This window comes from Micromys minutus (genome assembly GCF_963924665.1).
Source record: "Micromys minutus genome assembly, chromosome: X".
Taxonomy (NCBI): domain Eukaryota; kingdom Metazoa; phylum Chordata; class Mammalia; order Rodentia; family Muridae; genus Micromys; species Micromys minutus.
The window spans coordinates 74,324,644-74,347,302 of NC_137970.1; the positions used below are offsets into that span (position 1 = coordinate 74,324,644).

Consider the following 22,659-nt stretch of genomic DNA (forward strand, 5'->3'; position numbering starts at 1 on the left):
AGGCAATCTACAGACTCAGTGCAATCCTCACCAAAATTCCAACTCAATTCTTCATAGTGTTAGAAATAGCAATTTGAAAATTCATTTGGAATAACAAAAAACCTAGGGTAACAAAAACTATTCTCAACAATAAAAAATTTCCAGGGGAATCACCATTTCTAACCTCAAGTTATATTACAGATCAATCTGGATAAGAACCACATGGTATTGGTACAGAGATAGGCAGGTAGATCAACGTAACAGAACTGAAGACCCAGAAATGAACCCTCACACCTATGGTCACTTGATCTCTGACAAAGTAGCTAAAAACATCCAATGGGAAAAGGACAGCCTCTTCAACAAATGGTGTTGTTTTGACTGGCAGTCAGCATGCAGAAGAATGAAAATTGATCAATTTTTATCTCTTGTACAAAGCTCAAATACAAGTGGATCAAAGACCTCCACATAAAATCAGGTACACTGAAACTAATGCCGAGATTTCCTCCTTATGGGACAAGATGAATATTGGCAAAGAGCATGCAGTGAATTTTTTGGAAGAGATTAGCAACAAATACCTTAAAAATGAGGGGCTTCAGTTTAAAAAGGGAACTAATTGGATTATCCCCTAGTATAATAAAAGAACTCCAATTTATGGAGCCCTACATTTTACACTGATGTTAATAAATCAGGAAAGGCAGGATATAAATCAAGTGATTGAGAGTTCTTATAAATTGGTTCAAAAATCAGAATCATACGCAGTACTTATGGTGTTATCAGATTTTCATGCATTTCTTAATATAGTAACTATCTTAGTCAGGGTTTCTATTCCTGCACAAACATCACAACCAACATGCAAGTTGTGGAGGAAAGGGTTTATTCAGCTTACACTTTCACATTGCTGTTCATCACCAGAGGAATTCAGGACTGGAACTCAAGCAGGTCAGGAAGCAGGAGCTGATACAGAGGCCATGGAGGGATGTCACTTACTGGCTTGCTTCCCCTGGCTTGCTCAGCCTGCTTTCTTATAGAACCCAGGTCTACCAGCCCAGGGATGGCATCACCCACAATGAGCTGGGCCCTCCCCCCTTGATCACTAGTTGAGAAAATGCCTTACAGTTGGATCTCATGGAGGCAATTCCTCAACTGAGGCTCCTTTCTCTGTGATAACTCCAGCTTGTGTCAGGTTGACACAGAACCAGCCAGTACAGGCTCCCAGAACATATGCAGCAGATGTGCAACTTGGTCTTCATGTGGGTCCTGAAGAACTGGAACAGGGATTATCCCAAAAGCTCTTTCTCCTAAGTGGGATATGGTCTTCTAGCTGGGCTGTCTTGTCTGATTTAGTGGGAGAGGATGCACCTAGCTCCACAGAAACTTGATGTGCCAGCGTTGGGGTATACCCAGAGGTACTGCCACCTCTCAGAGAAGAAGGGTTGGGGAGATGCATAAAGGGCTGTGGAAGCAGTGACCAGGAGGGAGGCAGTGAGCAGGATATAAAATGAATAAATAAAAAAATTAAAAACCAAAACAATGAAAAATATATCTAATATATATGACCATATTTTAAAAAAGAGATGGTTAATGTTTTAATATCTTCTTTTGAGACAATTAACAGTAAGTTTTTAAATTTAAATTTTTAAATCTGATCTTAAGGACAAGATATGCATTATCATACAGTTTTATACATTTTATTTCATTGATCCTTATTCCAATTCTCACTTTACAATCTAGTCTGTATTTTCTAAGGGTATACTTTATCTTTAAGAGATGGTTGCTCCTAGTCCAGGATACATTTTTCCCTATTAAACTATTGTTTCACCTCTAGATACGATTAACTTATGTTTGTGCTTTAAAATCTGCTTATATATTCATGAACTTATATGGAAATAGAAATATTTTGAGGTTTTTAAGAATACATTACCACTATGGCTTGTACAACAAATGAATAAATAGATATTTCAAGATCCAATAAAGGACCTCTCTCCTATCATCTATGTTAAGCAACTTCATACCTTCATCTGTGTTAGCCTAAAATGATCACAGCCATCATCAGAGAAGCTTCCTCCTGCAGCAGATGAGGACAAATACAGAGATCACAGCCAGATATTACAGAGAACAAGAGACCTTGGAACACTCAGCCACAAGTGGAATGTCTCCATCAAATTCCTCTCCCCTCAAGGCTCAGGGAACCCTGCAGAAGTGGAGGTAGAAAGAGTGGAAGAGCCAGAGGGGATGAAGAATACAAGAAAACAAGGCCCTCAAAATCAATATCATCAATGCACACATGAACTCACAGAGCCTGAGACAACTTACATAGGGTCCGCAGGGTTCTGGACTGGGTCCTCGGTATATGTATTATGGCTTCCAGTTTAGTGTTTTTAAAGGAATTCCTGAGTGTGGGAACGAGCAGTTTGTTGATTTGTATGCCTTTTCTCAAGCAATTTTCCCTCTGTTAACTTGATTTATACAATTACAATATGTTAGGTTTTGTTTTATCTTATTTTATTATCCCTTAGAAGCCTGTTTGTTCTGTAGAGACAGAAAGGAATCCAGATGGGAGGGAAGGTAGGGAAGGAACTGTAAGTGGTAGAAGGAATGACAGACATATTCAGGGTATACTATATAAGAAAAGAAATCTATTTTCAAAGAAAAGGAATACAATTCAAAAGAATGTGTGTGTGCATGTGCGTGTTTTGTAAAATAAAATTTAAAAATGTCATTATTTATCCTCTGTATAACCACTGCAATGGTTAACTCACTGAAACTATAGCTTACTGAACACAGTTTAGGCCTGCCATCAACCAGTCAAGAAAAGAGGATGAGGGCTGGAGAGATGACTCAGTGGTTAAGAGCACTGACTGCTCTTCCAGATGGTCCTGAGTTCAATTCCCAGCAACCACATGGTGGCTCACAACTATCTGTAATGGGATCTGATGCCCTCTTCTGGTGTGTCTGAAAACAACTACAGTGTACTCATATATATAACATAAATAAACCGTTAATAAAAAAGAAGAGGATGAGTTCAAGGGGCCTCGCCTTTATTACTGAAGTGCAGGCAATTGATAGACTGGGAGAGGTATGATTATCTTCAGTTGTGTACCCGCTGCTGAACACACAAGACTCCTATGGAAACCTTTAAAGCTATGGCCACTCAGATACTCAGATTGATTTCAAGAGTGCCCAAGGTGAAATAAATAGACATGAATATGAAAATGAGATCAGGATAAGGGAGGGAGGAGAGAAGAGCTGTAAGGGGGCGAGATGAAAACAGTCACTCTGCATTGCTTACGTGTGTGAGATTTGCTAAAAACTTAATTCATGAAAAATTTTATGGGTAAATAGCCATAGACACAGCATGTCAATCTCTGGTCTCAAGTACACACGCACATATGAACACACACCTACACATACACATATGAACATGCCCACATCATAAAGCCCACTAAAGTAAGTTACTTCTTTGAAGCATCATGTCTTTAGTTACACTTTATTCCTACCTAAGTGCCCTTCTATTTTTAATAGACTCTAACTCCAGCTTAAAAACGCTAAAAATCAATCTTGTAAAGAGGGCAGGGAAAAGATCACAGTGAATTAAGTGCTTGTTGCATAAGTATGAAGTTGTGAGCTGGAATCCCCTGCTTTCATTTGTAAACAGCTAGTTTGGCAGTGCATGACTATAATAGCAGAACTTGAAGGCAGAGACAAAAGGATGGGCAGGGATGGCTTGTGGTCCAACAAATCTAGCTAACTGGTACCTTCCAGACTCAGCAAGCAAACCTGTCTCATGCAATAGGGTGGGGAGTGACTAAGAAATAGACCTTGAGCTGATCTCTTCCCCTGACCCGCATATATATAATACACAATACACACACACACACACACACACACACACACACACACACACACTAAATAACCAAACCCTGCAGAATCAAGCTTTGTGGGGAAAATGCTCCAGAATTAACATCAGTCCATGTTTCTTTGACATAGAAGACTTTGGTTGTAGGTTAGCAGTTAATTCTTGAGGTAGGATATTAAAAATTAGTTTTTCCTGTACCTAGAAGCATTGCAGGTGTGGCTACTCTGTCACATGTGTCAGAGGCAGCAGAGAAGAGGTGAAGTCTATGTGCAATTTTCTGACTTATGAATATCTGTGTTTATTAGCCGAATGTCCCCTGAAAAAGGGAGCCTGAACCGACCACCAGTCTGGTACCATGCAGGCTCTGATGGTACCTAAGACTGGGCACAAGCCTGAGACTAGAAGAACCCCACCAGAGACTGAGAGTCTTGAGTGAGGGCGAGCCTGAGACAGGTTGTGGGACTGTAAAAGGTAGCTTGGTTTCCGGTTGAGCTAATACTCAAAACCCCGGAGAACTTGATGAGAAAGTAGATATTTCACCTGTTCCTGAGCACCAGGCCCATCTCACTAGCTGAAGCTCCCCATAGATTTGTGGCCATCAGTCACATAAGGGCAATGCCCTAAGCCCTTCCACATGTAGAGAATGTGCCCTGTGGTTGTGTAAGTTCAAGACAGATCTCCAATTTAATGAGATACCTAAAAGCCTGAAGGTATTAGCCAATAAGCTTTCCTTCTCAGACATTCCTCCCTGCAAAAGGTATTTAATCTCAGCCCCTCCTTGAAAAGTGGGGTACAATTTTACTCATCCACTTTCCTCCATGATAATAAATGCGTTAAAACCACGGACTGTCTCTTTTCATTGGCATCCGCCATGGGGAGCCATGGAGAAGGCTTTTGCCTGTAGAGCCTCAGTCTAATCTCCTGTAGAAGGCCTCTGTGTGCTCCCAGCCACAGCCACCACCAAACCAAACTCAAGCCAACCACGGTCAAGTCAAGGATTCTCCCCCCAAGGGACCAGCTAGAGTTCCCCTCTTTTCCCCCTTGGTCCCGGGCTATATCCAGCCTACAGGACCTAGCTTTGTTCTCAGCTCTTCCTCCACATCCAGCAGCACCCGGATGCCTGAGAGCCCGAGAACCAGATGGTCCAGGCCTCCTATCAGGCTTGGGAACCCCTGAACCATCTCCAGTTGTCCAGTGCCTCAGACTGTGCTTCCCCTCTGCCAGAGTGGTATCTCGGAGCTTCCCTACAGCCCAACACCCGGCCTGCAACAACATGTGGTAAATGTGGTCACATTAACACCCGCGTTCTGCCTGTAGCAGCTGTGCCCTGTGGTAGAGCAGATGTGGGACCCCACTAACGCTACAATAGGTGACCCTTGAGAGGAGACACTCTGGTGGGCCAGTGAGGAGCGAGCCTGAGATGACCTCCAGTTCTGCACTGTACAGGTCTGGGGATTGGGTAGACCACGTCTGAGATGATCCCTGCCTGGTGCCATAATGCAGGAGCAGGGTATAGCACTCCTACCACCCCTGAGACAGTGCCAGACACTCAGACCTCGGGTGCCTCTTAGAGCAGCAGGTGTGTGGTAGAGAAATGGGAGAGACACAGAAGGATGTGGGCATAATGAAGAGAGGCAGAACTGGAGACGTGAAAATGGTGAGGACCAGTCTGAAATGAGTTGCTAGTGATACTTCCGGGAACCGAGGTGCGATCCTGGGTCTGGGCTTCCACTGAGGAGCACACCTGAGTCTGTGGCCCTAAAGCAGCAGTGGTCTGTTACCGCCAAAGGACAGACAGAGGGCTGATCTGGGCTGCCACCTGGGTACAGATTGATGTCTGAGGGCTTTGCAGAACTGGACCCAACCCTCTCCTGGGAGTTCTGTAAGAGTTGGCCCTGGGAGCAGAGGAACAGAAGAGCTAACCCCTAGCCACTAAGACTACTCAAGTGGATCTGCACGTTGCTGGAGTTGTAGGTGAGCCAGTCCCCACAGATAAGAAGAGCATGGGAAAGCTGGCCCTACCACTTGTCTCCCATGGATGAAGGAGAGATGTGCTCCTTCCCCCTCACCTCTCGTCCCTGGAGCAAGCTGAACATGGTCCTGGGGTCATAAGAGCAGGAGAGCTTGTCCTGTCCCTCACCAACTGAAGCATTCAGGAGAGCCGGCCCGCACCTCACCTGTGCAGCACAGTGGAGATGGCTCTTGAAGCAAGGGTTGTAGGTGAGCTGGCCCCCAGAGTATGAATGTTAGAGAGTCAGCCCTGCCCTGCTTCTTGTCTACTGGAAGCCAAGGGAGAGGTATTCTCCTCCTCTCTCTAGTTCCTTGGCATCTGTGGTCCTGAGGTCATGAGACTGGTAGAACTAACCTGACCCTCACTGGCGGCAACACTCCAGCTGGCTAGGACAACCAGCTTAGATAACTCTCAAGCCCAGTCTCGGGGCTTTGATTTGGCCCACCCTAATAACTACACCATCAATAAACTTCTCAATGGCAGGGACGCGCTAGTCCTATAGCTCCAAAACTATAGGATATATATATATATATGACACAAGGTAAAAACAGAATATCCAAGAGTTCCAATGAGGTCCCAATATCAATAGAGTAGCAGAAATCAGAGAACTCATAACAAATCAAGTCATTTCTATTAATATTTGCAAGAAAAGATGCATAGATAAAAGGGTATACTGTGGGACACACCAACACACCATAGCTTCCACAAGGAGATTTTTTTTAAACTGTTGGGGGGAGGTTGCAAGTGTGAGGGGTGAGCCTGAAGGGACTGGGAGATGAGTGGGACTGGTTTGCATGATGTGAAATCCACAAAGAGCGAATTAAAAGGTTTGAAAAAAGGTTTTAATCATTCCTTAGGATAGAGTCTCAAATTAGATGAAAGCAAGAAATTGAAAATAACCTACTAAAAATCAAGTACTGACAAAATATGTTCATATATATTTATGCTAAAATGCTTTTAATAATATGCACATGTATCTGTTTTTTAAATAAAGTTGTAAGAAAAAAGAAATGTTCTACTCAAAAAAGAGAGAGAGAGAGAGAGAGAGAGAGAGAGAGAGAGAGAGAGAGAGAGAGAGAGAGAGAGAGAAAATAACCTACATGTTATGCCCAGAAAAATATAGAGAATCACTCTGGAAAGAAGAAAACCAAAACAAAAGTTAAATGAACCTCATGAACTTAAATTTTAGTAATATTTTATTTAATAAAAGATGTCAAAATGATGTGATGTTAACAAAAAAGCAATAGAAAGCATTTGGTTGTTACACTGATATTCTAATGAACCTTTTAAATTCTGTTTTACCACATAAGCAGTATGAAAAACATGTCATTAATTCTCCATTCTTGCTTTTAAGCCTTTTAAATGCTTTGTTAACAAATCATATGCCAGAATTTTGTACGTTGCTTTTACTTAAATTTCTTCTTGAATTTGATGATCTTTTAACACAGAAATATAAACAATACAAATGTTAATTTTCTATATTTTAGTGTTTTGTATCTCGAAAACATGGCTCAATATCATCTTGAAATTTGAGGACGATAAACAAAAATCTGTAGCTTTTAAACTTAGAATTACTTAGTTGACCTGAAATCCAGTATATTATAATAATTTCAAACTTGAAGCATTATAGACACATTGTTGCTTATTGTTTTTTCTTATTAGACTTTTAAAATGCAGTTAGGCTTATTTATTTAAACACTGCATAAATAATTTTTTTCATTAAAACTTGAATGTCATTAAAATGCAGTGGTGTTGACATTAGAGGATGTGCCAGGAACAAACTAAATTTTATATGCATTTTGTATGTTTTTGCAATGCAGTGTATTAACTTTTCAATACATTAACAAAAACACATCCTAATTAATAGGTTCATATTCTTTTTTCACACTATATTTGCACAAACAACATGCTTTTCTATTTATGGTGTTCATATTTGGAGTTTCACATATGAACAACTTTATGCATATATTTGCTACACAATATTATAGCAATTGTGGAAACTTCAGTAGGAAAAGTTCAGCAGAATATTCAAACTGAGTCAGGTATACCATGAGGGAACTAGTGGTAAAGAAAAATAATATCTAAAGGAAGAATGGACAGCATTGTGGCTGGGCTCCTAAATGTCCTTCTAAGTTGATATTGGTCTCAAGCTGATTGTTCCACGGCAGGCAGTTGAAATTTTTGAGCAGACATGTTCAAGAGCTGCTTCAGGGCAGTGTAGAAACTTTATAGCAGGCTAGTTCAAGGATGCAAATCAGTGTAATCGAACTCATGAAGGCTGTGTGAGGACTCAGACTCCTCTCCCTGCTCCCTGGCCTCATGAGTTGAAAGGATCTCCTTCTGCCAAAGTCCCAAAGCAATGCTGTCAAGCAACCTTAATGAAATGTCTAAAACAAGGAAACAAAGTTCTCTTCCTTACTAGTCTATTATTCCCGGCATTTTGTTAATGACAGAAGGTAGACATCAAACAGATATGAGAATGCCTCCAAGATGGCAACACTGAATCCCTGAATTCCACAGAAGCGATCGATTCAACATCATAAAGTCCAGTTTGCACTGAAGAGTATATGTATCAAGAGTAAGGAAGATGAAATTTGTGGCTAAGCGTGTAAAACAACTTTCTAGGTGCATTGACAACAGATAAACCACAGAAATGTTCAGCCTCTAAGTGGCTTGAGGCAGGAATTTGTCTTCTTTTCATTCTTTCTGCCTGCAATAATATCCCAAACTAATCCTTAGTCAATGAGTATGAAATAAAAATTAAGCCACTTAATGATGGTAGTTACAGATTTTTTCTTCACTGTTAAATCTAGATGGTTTCCTATAAACAACTAAAGACATTTTTAAATATAGAAGCTTAATACAACTTATGTAATAAAAAGTGTTGACTTCAATAACCACCTGACTCCAAAAACACATCCAGGAATGGTTAAAATGTCATGACTCGTACTAATTGTCCCTAGGTAAATCTCAGTGAGAACAGGGTGTTGGAACTTCATGACATAGTCTTTCTATGTCCTCTAACTAAAATTTTAGTTGGTAAGATGAAGTGCTATCAAGAACAGTAATTAAGAGGCACACAAGAACTCTCAAAATTCTCCATCTTCTTGTAAGTTATTCTCTATAGAAATCAGTTACGAATCTATACTTCTTAACTGTATTTTTCTTAAAACATAAGGACCTTATATACTCTGCCTATGGGATTAAGAAGATATAGTACTTAAAAGGAACATAACAATTTGAAACTCTGTTGGAATGTGTAATTAATCAGAGTAAGTTATCCAATTCATGTCAGTCCTTTCTGCCTCCTGTAGCATTAATTTCAATTGTGTCTGCACTTCCAAAAGTTTCTGTCGATCTAAACTGCCTTGAAAATGCCACCTCCCATAGCAATGCACGGGGACTGGATAAATCACATATTTAAGCTCTGTCAATGGTGATAAGAGCTCAAGAATTCTCATGAGCATAGGCATGGTAATTGGATTCGAAGAAAAGCTAAGCACTCGGAGTTGAGAACAGCGGGTCAGGGCCGGGATAAGAACAGAGATTGTAGAATCTGTTAAAAGGCAGTGGTTAATTGACAGATGCTGCAAGGTGCCAGAGACATTCTGCAGGAGATAATAAAATGGCTCACAATCTTCCCAATACATTGGATTGTTGCTGACATTCAGCAGCTTTAAATGGTTGGCTTGAGGACACTCGGACAGAAACTTGAAGTCGCTGTAAGAAAGTCCACAGAATGGCAAATACAAGAAATCCAAACCAGCAGGTAGGACTCTGCGGGGAGGAAACATAAAAGTTTTTCTGAAAAATGAGGACTAGATAAGGGGAACTATATACCTGAATCTAGAGCAAACTATTTTGCACATATAATGAATTAGCGACTAATGGTGTGAGCTTTCACACACTTAATAGACCTGCGAGTCTGTAAAAGGCAATTTACTACACTCACATATTTTAACCTTGACAATGTGTACAATATGTTGTTATAGAGTCATGTAAAAACGTAACAAAAATGTCTGCTTAGTAATTACAACACAATCTAATGAGGAACTAGTCTGCCTGCTTGAAAGAGACAGGAAAGAAGGAGCAAACAACTGGAAGCTCCCTTTGGCCAGTTCATAAATGACAGCTTCTACATTCTGGCCTGAACCTTGGGGACAGCAGATTAGGAAAATCATCTGACATCAGTCTATGGGTACATGGCTGTAAGTACATACACCTGTGCCACAACATAAAGTCTTTCTCTCAGTTCCTCCTCTTCATCTCTCCACGGCTAGACAAGGACAATGTTGTTCTTTTCCCCTTTATATTTCTGGACTGAGCACAGTGCCTGCCCATGCTTAGCTCACTAAGGTTTTGTTAAACCCTGTTTTGCTCTTCAGTTATAGAAAGTTACCTTTCCTGGTTGTTTTTAAACTCCCAGCATTGCTCGTGCTGAGGTAGAAGACAGGATTATGAGAAGATTAAGAGTATCTAAAAATTCTGCTTCTTGCCTTAAAAATAGTCTATTAATTGAAACCTAGTATCTACCCCAAGCCCTTACCTCAGGATACTTTCAAGATGATCTGTGAGGCAGAATGAAGATAAGTTGAGCTCCTTTAGATGATCCATACGCCTCAGTTGGGTGATAAAATTTCTAAAGGTTCTCCCATTCAAAGATCTAAAAGTGATTTTAGACAGACTAAGTCTGTCCAGTTGTATCACATGAGACAGAAGGGTGGTGACTTCACTAAGAGAAGCCTGATCAACTGCAAGGTGATCAACACATTTCATATCCAGACGGCTTAAGGTATTTTTGCATTCACACAAATTATTAATTTGCAAATCTCGGCAGCAGAGGTGCAAAGACCCTGAGCTCTGCTCTACTTTATGCAGAAGCAAAGCAAAAAAATCACTTTCCCTCAAGGTTCCATCAAGGGAAAGGTCCACTAGTAATTCCATAGAGAGTTTGAAGGGTTGAGCCTCAGACTCTGAACCTGAAAGATTCTCCTGGCCTTCAATTTTGTAAATAGATTGATCAGAGTGAGCACAAGAATGTAAGCAAATTGTTGACTTAGTAATGATCTCAGGACATACGGTCTTGCAGCCAGCATCCTGCCTCAAATCTAGGATCCTCAGTTTAGGGCTCCTGTAGGTTGAAAAATAAAAAAACAAAACAAAACAAACAAAAAACAGGATCTGAGAGGTAGCAAACATCAATAGAAAGAAGCAGGAGAAATAATAACATGTAGTGATAAAATGGTCTTTCTTTGTTCTGTCATTCTGTATATTAGGTAACAGCAAAACTTTCCTATGCAAATACTATATATCCTTTACTATTTTCTATAACAATTAATGCTCACAGATCTTGCTGCACCTCCTTTCTTTGAAACGTCTCCATTATGTATAGCTATCAATAGTAGCCTCACTCACCTCTATTACAAAATTAAAACTCTCTCTAAGACCCCAGAGTTTTTAAGATAACCTCAACTGACAGGCCAACCACCCCACATCCATTTTCAGCATTCGCCATACTAAGTGTGGAAGATAGGACAGCATATCTGGTGTTCTCTTGCAACAGGCTCCAGTATAATGTTTTACTATCTTACCATGTATGAATTACACACATTCTTACTGAAAGGCTGAATTCTTGGCAGTAACATCTGAAGATTGCTTTCAGTTCACTATGTTTCTTGTATGCTTAATGTTCTCATGTGGAAACAGAAAAGGGGCTAACCTTTTACCATTGCTGTTAGTGTTTTTGTATGCCCATCCATGAGAACAACAGAACAAAAAAATATCTTGGGATCTCCTAAATCTCATGAATTACTGTGGGCACAAAAATAAAATCATTTTATTCTTGGTCTACACTTCTTTATTTTAAATTTTATTTCATGTGCATTGGAGTCTTTCCTGTATGAGGGTATCAGATCCTGTAGAAATGGAGTTTCAGTTTTGAGCTGCCATATGGGGCTTGGGAATTGAACCCTCATCCTCTGGAATAACAGCTAGTGCTCTTAACTGCAAAGCCCTCTAGCCCTTGGTCCACACTTCTTCTACTGACTTAGTACCAGTAACTCTTTCCAATGAAAAGTAAACAGCACTTATTATTTTTTCTTTATTCTCCATAAATCCTCAGGAATCTTAACTCTCATATCTTTCTTTAATGTAAATAATACCATAATGCAAACCCACCAATAATGCCCTTAACTACTTACATTCCGTATCCAACACTGTAAGACAGTTGGACTAAACTCACATGCTGGACTAAAGTCCTGTATTCTTTTTCACTATTTGCATATACTACCTTTGAAAGAATAGCAGATAGAGACATAACCTCCTGTGTCTTACTATCTCTCTATTATAACAGGTCTTACCTAGAAGCTGAGTTTGGGGCAGGAAGGAACTGAAGACTCTCAACCATGGCTTTCAAGAGTTCACGCTGGGGTTCCTGCACACTTAATGCCCCAATGTGGAGACAAGTAAAGGGCCAAACCTTCACCATTGCTGTCAGTGTATTCTTGTGACTACCCGCAAAGGCAGCAGCGAACAATGGAACAAAAAGCTCCCTTGGGAGCTCCTCCAGAGCTTGAATCGCTACATGCTCATTATTCAGTAGACACTGTAGAGCAAGATCCAACAGTGTGGGTGGTTCCTTGGTATCCATCTTGATGAACCTGCATTTTAGTGAGAAACATTTAGAAAACTTGACAGATGCACACTGTATCTTCACTGCAATTATCATTAGCAACATAGATAACTATCTGTAAAACATAGATAATAAAACAACCACTTCTAGAGACTTCTAATTATAGGGCATAGAATTTGGTTTATGACCATATTAAAGTCCATTTGCATATGAATATAGATACAACCAATGCTTTTACATATATGTATACATAAATATGTGTCTTTGATAAAATGCCAGTAGAAATGGTCACTAAGGTATCAGAAGATAATTTTGTTCACTGTTTTACCTGACTCCTGATAGTTTGAAATGTAAATACATAAAATATCAAATATAAAAGTTCATTTCAGTAGTATACAAGCCATCACTAAACAATGGACAAATCCAGAAAAAAGTGATACCATCTTCAATATTACCTTGGAAATAGAAAATACTAAGACATCAAATTAATTGTGACTCTGATAAAGAAAACAACCCACAGAATCAAAATATTCATCATTTTTTACTTTAATACCAAAACAAATAACTTACTGTGAAGAATTGTTGAGACCTCCACAGAGCTCTTTTACATGCACACACCTGCACTTAAACACATACCATGCAAAAACACAAAAATAGTTTAAAAATAAATCAGTATCATAGAAACCAATAAAACTGAAATGGAAGTGTCAGGTAAAGAAAGATCATTAGGTTTCTTTAGCCTCCTCTCTCACACAGACAGTCTCCTGCTGAGTGGGATAAAAACACACTGAGATCAAACCCCCAACTAAAATCTTAAATGTCCTTTCCTTCCCAACTCAATTCTTACAAACACATGTGAGATACTCATCCACATGCATGGACAGCAGCCACCTCATAATTTGCAAACTGGAGAGTTTCTGGAGAGAGCAAGAACCTGCCACCCCTACAGATATAAAAGCTGTGACTACATAGCAGAGATTTATGGGACACATGTACTCACAGAGAGAGAGGGAGGGAGGGGGGGAGAGGGAGAGAGAGAGAAGAGGGTAGAATAATGAAACTCTTAAAAGGGAGAGAACTGTGTTAGACAACTGACCTTTGACTGATCAGGAATCAGCACCAATCTAAAAGTTAATAAAGATGAGAAAATCCAAAGTAAATCCTCAGTTGGCATACTCCAACCTAGACATAAGCATTTCTAAGAGACATTTAAAAAGATGTTTGCCCATTTTGTTTCATTTTCTTTCTGCTATGCTTTTGTGTCATTTAAACTGTACATTTTAAACCTTCTAGTTTTCATTCCCGTCCTCACATTTGTTCTGAATAATGCACTCCTATCATGTACTCTTCCCCCCTTTCCCCTCCTCTTCCTAACATGCTTCCATTTTTCCTTCTCTAGTTTCCTTTCTTTTATTCAGCATTGCTTCCTCTTAGGTTCCTTCACCCACCCACAGACTTCATTCATTTACTATTTCCACTTTGACCCACATTCAGTTTTAACTGTACGGTTCACTGCACACATTTTTGTAAATCCTGCTCTATTCTCATTTGAGCTGTGGTGGTTGGATTTAATCAGCTTCATGTTTGTTGATATACATGGTCCGCACTGGTGTTACAGCTGTCATACTGGTTATTTCTGTCCTTTCTGAACAGAACTGAAGATTTAGCCTGCAAGAGGAGGCTGCTCACTAACATCTCCAAATAAAACTAGAAGAAACACCAGTAGCAAGTGATGTAGAAGTGATATCACAGAAGCACAGTAATATCAAAAGCAGGGCAGATGATCATAACCCCTCAAGTGTAACTGATGAAACTAAAGACAATGAAGTGGTTGAGCTGAGAATTCAGAGTCCGCACAAAATAAGATCCAGTGGTTTCAGAGAACATAGCAGGTGAAGGAATGTAACTAAGGATATGGAGATGCAAACCAGAAACATACATGAGAACATAGCAAGAAACTGTGAGTTTAAAAACAAAGAATAAAAATATTAGAACTAAGAAAATCAAACAAAAAGCAGTATAGAAATGTTCACCAGCAAACTGTATCACTTAATCTAATCAATACTGGGACTAGAAGAAAGATACAAGGAAACTGTGCTTAAACATCAATATTATAAAACTAGATAACGAATAAAGTGAAACTCTGAGAAGACTTAGCTCAGGTTAGGTATTGCTCACAGCTCACAACAAAATCATTATGATCAAGTTGGTTTCCTATCAGTGACAATAGGTGGTTCAAGACATAGAAATCAATAAAGGCAATACAGCTCATAAACACATTTAGAATAGAGATCATAGGATAATATAAAAACACAGTACAGAAAAGTATGCTTGCATTAAAAGGACACATTCTAAAAATGGAAGGACACACAGAAAAGTCCTTGAGAAGAGCTAGAGATCTATCCGTGACAACAGCCCTGAAGAGACTGAGAGCACACCTCACATAAAGTGGTTGTCCATGACAACCCTGTAGAGCACATTATACTAAACTGTGAAACCAAAACCCGTTTCATGTAAAGTCAGTGAATAAGAGAATGGGACCTGCTCCCTAAAACTCCTTTTATTCTGCTCTAAGGTTTTGCCTACAGCAGTAATGCAAAATGCGGAGGTAAGTGGATTATAAATAAGAGAAGGTTAAATAAACTTTCCATGAGTAAATGATAAAAATATCTCTTGGGCAAATGGTAAGATCATACAATTAAGAATACAACCCCTCGAACACAAGCACTAAGATGTGCCTTAATACTTCCACCAAAGCAGCTGTATGCACAGCGAAATAAAAATAAGTGTCCAGTTCATAGTCACCAGAAACCATGGTACTCAGAAATTAAGCAAAAATGCAACCCCATGCAGCATTTTCAAAATCTTAAAATGCCTATAAATAATCCTAACTGAGGGGGTTAAATGCCTGAGCAATGGAAACATTAAAACGCTGAAGAAACTGAACAAGACACTAAAAGAGTGAAAGGCAGGCTGCTACATAGAATAGCAAAATGACCATGCTACTGAACATTACACATAGAAGCAATGCAATGCCTTGCAATATCACAATTATATTTAGTTCAAAGGAAAACAGAGTCCCAAAGTATTGAAACAAGAACTAAAGACCAGGAGAAGGAGATCTGAGCAGCCAGGGAGCAGAGAGATCTCAGCTGAGTGCGCACGGAAAGCTTGCCCCTGCCCTGCCTGATCCAGGGACCAGGAACACAGCATTGGGACCTCTGTTCCCACCCAGCGGCTTTGGGGCACAGAACAGGGCTAGGCCCATCTGCCACCTGGACCAGCAGTTCCCAAAGGTTAAGACCTGGTGAGAAGGAGATCCGAGCAGCCAGGGGGCAGCAAGATCTCTGCGGAGTGTGCACGGAAAGCGAGACCCTGCCCTGACTGATCCAGGGACCAGGAACACAGCATTGGGACCTCTCTTCTCACCTGGAAGCTTTGGGGCACAGAATAGGGCTTGGCCCATCTGCCACCTGGACCAGCAGTTCCCAAAGGTTAAGGCCTAGTGAGAAGGAGACCCGAGCAGCCAGGGGGCAGAAAGATCTCTGCAGAGTGCGCACTGAAAGTGCGCCCCTGCCCTGCCTGATCCATGGACCAGGAACACAGTATTGGGAACTCTGTTCCCACCCAGCAGCTTTGGGCACAGAACAGGGCTCGGACCATCCGCCATGTGGACCAGTGGAGATCCAGGGACACAGACCAGATACAAGGGAAAGGCAAGAACATGTCACTGACAACAAGATGGCAAGAGGAAAGCGAAAGAGTATATCCCAAGGAAACCAAGACAACCTGGCAAAACCAGAACCCAGCACTCCCATAACAGCAAACATTGGAATGCCAAACACTCCAGAAAAAGAAGACGCAGACCTAAAATCATACCTCAAAACGATGACAGAGATCCATAAACAAGAACAGGAGGATTAGCAAAAAAAAAAAAAAAAAAAAAAAAAAAAAAAAAAAATCAGAAGCTTTTAAAGAGGAAACAAGAAAAACACTCAAAGAACTCAAAGAACTAGAGGAAAACAGAACCAAAGAGATGAAGGAATGGAAGAAGGAATTTAAAACGGAAATTGACCCAAAAAAGAAAACACTAAAAGAGATAACCCTAGAGGTAGAACACCTAAAAAAGAAATCAGGAGTCACAGAAGCAAGCAATTCCAATTGACTACAAGAGATGGAAGAGAGAATCTCGGGGGCCGAAGACAACATTGTAAACATAGACAAAACAGCCAGAGAAGATGCAAAAACCAAAAAGCTCCTAACCCAAAATGTTCAGGAGATCCAGGACACAATGAGAAGACCAAACCTAAGGATAATAGAAATAGAAGAGGGAGAAGAATATCAACTAAGAGGCACAGTAAATATCTTCAACAAAATTGTAGAAGAAAACTTCCCTACCCTTAAGAATGAGATGACCACGAGCATAAAAGAAGCCTTCAGAACTCCAAACAGGTTGGACCAGAAAAGAAATTCCTCCCGACACATAATAGACAAAACACCAAGTGCCCAAAGCAAAGAAAGAATACTAAAAGCAGTAAGGGAAAAAGGTCAGGTAACATATAAAGGCAGACCAATCAGAATCACATCCGATTTCTCAACAGAGACTATGAAAGCTAGAAGAGCCTGGACAGACATCATGCAGACCCTAAGAGAGCACAAGTGCCAGCCCGAACTACTATACCCAGTAAAACTATCAATCACTATAGATGGAGAGATTAAGATATTTCAAGACAAATCTAAATTTACACAATATCTGACCACAAACCCAGCACTACAACAAATTATAGGTGGAAAACCCAATACAATGAGGAGAACTACATCCTAGTAAAAACAAGAAAACTCCTAAGCAAGAAAACCAAAAGAAGAAAGAGACACAGACACAACTCAACCTACAAAAGCAATAATAGCAGGAAACAGCAACCACTATTCCTTGATATCTATTAACATAAATAAACTCAACTCCCCAATAAAGAGACACAGACTATCAGACTGGATACATAAACAAAATCCAGCCTTTTGCTGCATACAGGAAACTCATCTCAGAGACAAAGACAGACACTATCTCAGAGTAAAAGGGTGGGAAAAAAACTTCCAAGTAAACAGCCCCAAGAAGCAAGCTGGAGTGGCTATTCTAATATCGAATTAAGTAAATTTCCAACCAAAAGTTATCAAAAAAGATAAGGAAGGACACTTTTTACTCATTACAGGGGAAATCTGTCAGGAGGAACTCTCAATCCTTAACATATATGCTCCATTATACAAAAGCACCCAAATTCATAAAAGAAACCATTCTAAAGCTTAAAAAATACATTTCACCCCACACAATAATAGTGGGAGACTTTAATACCCCACTCTCACCAATGGACAGATCATGGAAACAGAAACTGAACAAGGACACTGTAAAATTAGCAGAGACTATGAACCAACTGGAATTAATAGATATCAACAGAACATATCATCCTAAAGTAAAAGAATACACCTTCTTCTCACCACCCCATGGCACCTTCTTAACAACTGACCACATAATTGGACACAGAACGAGCCTCAATCGATATAAGAAGATTGAAATACTCCCATGCATCCTCTCAGATCACCATGGTCTAAGGCTGGTCTTTAACAACAACAAAGACAACAAAAAGCCCACATACACATAGAAACTAAACAACGCTTTGTTAAACGATAGCAAGGTCAAAAAAGAAATAAAGAACAAAATTAAGAATTTTCTAGAATTCAATGAAAATGAAAACACAATATACCCAAACCTATGGGATGCAATGACAGCAGTACTGAGAGGAAAACTCATAGCCCTGAGCGCTTCCAAAAAGAAACTGGAGAGAGCATACATCAGCAACTTGACAGCACAGCTAAAAGCTCTAGAACAAAAGGAAGCAGATAAACCCAAGAGGAATAGACGGCAAGAAATAATCAAAATTAGGGCAGAAATCGAGCAAATAAAAACAAAAAGAACCATTGAAAGAATCAACAAAACCAAGAGCTGGTTCTTTGAGAAAATCAACAAGATTGATAAACCCCTAGCCAGACTAACTAGAGGGCAATGAGAGAGTATAAAAAATAACAAAATCAGAAAGGAAAGTGGAGACATAACTGAAACGGAGGAAATTCAAGAAATCATCAGATCCTACTCCAAAAGCCTATACTCCACAAAGTTGGAAAATCTGGAGGAAATGGATGAATTCCTAGACAGATACAAGATCTTAAAGTTAAACCAGGACCAGGTAAACCATCTAAATAATCCCATAACACCTAAAAAATAGAAGAAGTCATCAAAAGCCTCCAAACCAAAATAAGCCCAGGTCCAGAAGGGCTCAGTGCAGAATTTTATGAGACATTTATTGCGGACATAAAACCAATACTCTCCAAACTATTCCACAAGATAAAATCAGATGGAATACTACCTAACTCATTTTTTGAGGCTACAATAACCCTCGTTACTAAACCACACAAAGACCCTACAAGGAAAGAGAACTTCAGACCAATCTCACTTATGAACATTGATGCAAAAATACTCAACAAAATCCTTGCAAACCGAATCCAAGAACACATCAAAACGATCATTCATCATGACCAAGTAGGCTTCATTCCTGGGATGCAGGGATGGTTTAATATAAGGAAATCCATCAATGTAATCCACCATATACACAAACTCAAAGACCAAAAACACATGGTCATCTCACTAGATGCTGAGAAAGCATTCGACAAAATCCAACACCCCTTCATGTTAAAAGTCCTGGAAAGAACAGGAATCCAAGGTCCATACCTAAACTTAATAAAAGCAGTATACAGGAAACCAACAGCCAACATCAAACTTAACGGTGGGAAACTTGAAGCAATCCCACTAAAGTCAGGGACTAGACAAGGTTGCCCACTCTCCCCTTACCTATTCAAAATAGTACTGAAAGTTCTGCCTGGAACAATTAGACAGCAAAAGGAAATCAAAGAGATAAAAATCGGAAAGAAAGAAGTAAAAACATCACACTTTGCAGATGACCTGTTAGTGTACTTAAGTGACCCCACAAATTCCACCAGAGTACTCCTATAGCTGATAAACTATTTCAGCAAAGTGGCTGGGTACAAAATTAACTCAAACAAATCAGTAGCCTTCGTATACTCAAAGGACAAACATGTGGAGAAAGATATTAGGGAAAAGGTACCCTTCACAATAATCACAAAAACTATGAAATACCTTGGTGTGACTCTAACTAAGCAAGTGAAGGACCTGTATGACAAGAACTTCAAACCTCTAAAGAAGGAAACCGAGGAAGATCTCAGATAATGGAAAGATCTCCCATGCTCATGGATTGGAAGGATCAACATTTTAAAATTGCCATCCTACCAAAAAGCAATCTACAGATTCAATGCAATCCCCATCAAAATTCCAACCCAGTTCTTCATGAAATTGGAAAGATCAATGTGCAATTTCATATGGAACAACAAAAGACCTAGAATAGCGAAATCCATCCTCAACAACAAGAAAACAACCGCGGAAATCACTGTCCCTGACCTCAACCTATATTACAAGGCATTTGTGCTGAAAACTGCATGGTACTTGTACAGAAATAGGCATGTGGATCAATGGAATAGAATAGAAGATCCAGAAATGAACCCTCACATATATGGTCACCTGATTTTAGACAAAGGAGCTGTAAACATTCAATGGAAAAAGGACAGCCTATTTAACAAATAGTCCAACTGGCACTCAGCATGCAAAAGAATGAAAATAGACCCTTTCTTATCTCCTTGTACAAAGCTCAAGTGTAAGTGGATAAAAGATCTCTACATTAAACCAGATACACTGAAACTATTAGATGAGAAAGTAGGAAAAACCTTAGAACACATAGGCACAGGAGAAATTTTTCTGAACAAAACGCCAATTGCTCAAGCTCTAAGGTCAAAGATTAACAAATGGGACTTAATGAGATTGCAAAGTTTCTGTAAGGCTAAGGACATTGTCAAGAAAACAAAACGGCAGCCAACCGAATGGGAAAATATCTTTACCAACTCCACATCAGATAGAGGCCTAATATCCAAGGTATACAAAGAACTCAAAAAGCTAGACACCAGAGAATCAAATAACCCTATTAAAAAATGGGGTACAGAACTAAACAAAATGTTCTCAGTTGAGGAATATTGAATGGCTGAGAAACATCTGAGGAAGTGTTCCACTTCCTTAGCCATCAGAGAAATGCAAATCAAAACAACCATGAGATTCCACCTCACACCAGTGAGATTGGCCAAGATCCAAAACTCAGATGACAGCAGATGCTGGCAAGGTTTTGGAGAAAGAGGAACACTTCTCCACTCTTGGTGGGGTTGTAAACTGATACAACCACTCTGGAAATCAGTTTGGCGATTCCTCAGAAAATTGTACATAGTACTACCTGAAGATTCAGCTATTCCACTTCTGGGCATATACCCCAGAGACGCTCCAACACACAACAAAGATATATGCACCACAATGTTCATAGCAGCTCTATTTATTTATTTTTAATTTTTTTTACCTTTATTTTTTTAAACGACTTTATTTTACAAAACAAAGATAAATGTACAGATTTTAAACATTTTTTGCTTAAAATTATACATTTTTGTCAGTACTGTTTTTTCAGATATTAAAATAATTTTATATAAAACTATGTGAATGTATTTTTTAGTCAGTACTTGATTTTTTCAAGGGCTTGATAGTATGCATTGAAAACCTAATAGTTACAATGAGCGTAAAGTACATGCAAAACAAAACGCAACATGGACATAGTCAAAGTTTTCTTGTTTTGTAAATATATATATTTTTTTGTTTTCTTTATTTCTTGGACTTCATGCAGTCTGTGAATTGTTTCTGGGGGAGTGCAAGCCTCTGGGGTTAGCATCCCAATATCAGTGACTGCATATTATGTCTGTTCTTTTGTGACTGGGTTATCTCACTCAGGATGATATTCTCTAGATGCAGCCATTTTCTTAAGAATTTGGTTAAGTCATTGTTTCTGGTGGCTGAGTAGTATTCCATTGTGTAAATGTACCACAATTTTTGTATCCATTCATCTTCTGAAGGACATCTGGGTTCTTTCCAGCCTCTGGCTATTATGAATAGAGCTGCTATTAACATTGTGGTGCATATATATTTGTTGTGTGTTAAAGTTTCTCTAACGGCAACCAACAGAATGGGAAAAGATCTTTACCAACACCACATCAGATAGAGTCCTAATATCCAAGGTATACAAGGAACTCAAAAAGCTAGACACCAGAGAATCAAATAACCCTATTAAAAATGGGGTACAGAGCTAAACAAAACGTTCTCAGTTGAGGAACACCGAATGGCCGAGAAACATCTGAGGAAGTGCTCGACATCCTTAGCCATCAGGGAAATGCAAATCAAAACAACCCTGAGATTCCACCTCACACCAGTCAGATTGGCCAAGATCCAAAACTCAGATGACAGCAGATGCTGGCGAGGCTGCGGAGAAAGAGGAATACTTCTCCACTGTTGGTGGGGTTGCAAGCTAATACAACCACTCTGGAAATCTGTCTGGCGATACCTCAGAAAATTAGATATAGTACTACCTGAAGACCCAGCTATTCCACTTCTGGGCAGCTCTATTTATAATAGCCAGAAGCTGGAAAGAACCCAGATGTCCTTCAGTAGGTGAATGGATACAAAAATTGTGGTACATTTACACAATGGAGTACTACTCAGCCATCAGAAATAATGACTTATCCAAATTCTTAAGAAAATGGTTGCCTCTAGAGAATATCATCCTGAGTGAGATAACCCAGTCACAAAAGAACAGACATAATATGCAGTCACTGATAATGGGATGCTAACCCCAGAGGCTTGGACTGCCCCAGAAACATCTCACAGACTGTGTGAAGTTCAAGAAAAAAAGAAAACAAAACAAAACAACAACAACAACAAAAAAAATTATGCTCAATCCTTATACACCAAGAAAACGTTGACTAATTCTGGGTTACATCCTGTTTTACATGTACGTTTTGCTCATTGTAACTACTAATACCTTAATGCAGAGTATCAAACCTTAAAAAACGAAAAAAAAAAAAAAAAAAAAAAAGCCAAGCACTGACACAATTGTATTTGTATAAATTTATGCAAAAATGTTTAAAATTTTTTTCTTTTATCTTTGTTTTTAAAAATAAAGTTGGAAAAATAGTAAA

The 22,659-nt window shown here is 39.4% G+C and overlaps 1 protein-coding gene across 1 annotated transcript; it reads right to left on the minus strand.

Annotated features, from left to right (window-relative positions):
* Positions 1-9,109: 9,109 nt before the first annotated feature.
* LOC308415648 (melanoma antigen preferentially expressed in tumors-like) lies at positions 9,110-12,495 on the minus strand (the record flags this gene model as incomplete). Its single annotated transcript, XM_080910690.1, has 3 exons — positions 9,110-9,623; positions 10,393-10,977; positions 12,206-12,495. The coding sequence occupies 3 exons, from the start codon at positions 12,493-12,495 to the stop codon at positions 9,110-9,112; spliced, it is 1,389 nt and encodes a 462-aa protein (XP_080766816.1).
* Positions 12,496-22,659: the final 10,164 nt, after the last annotated feature.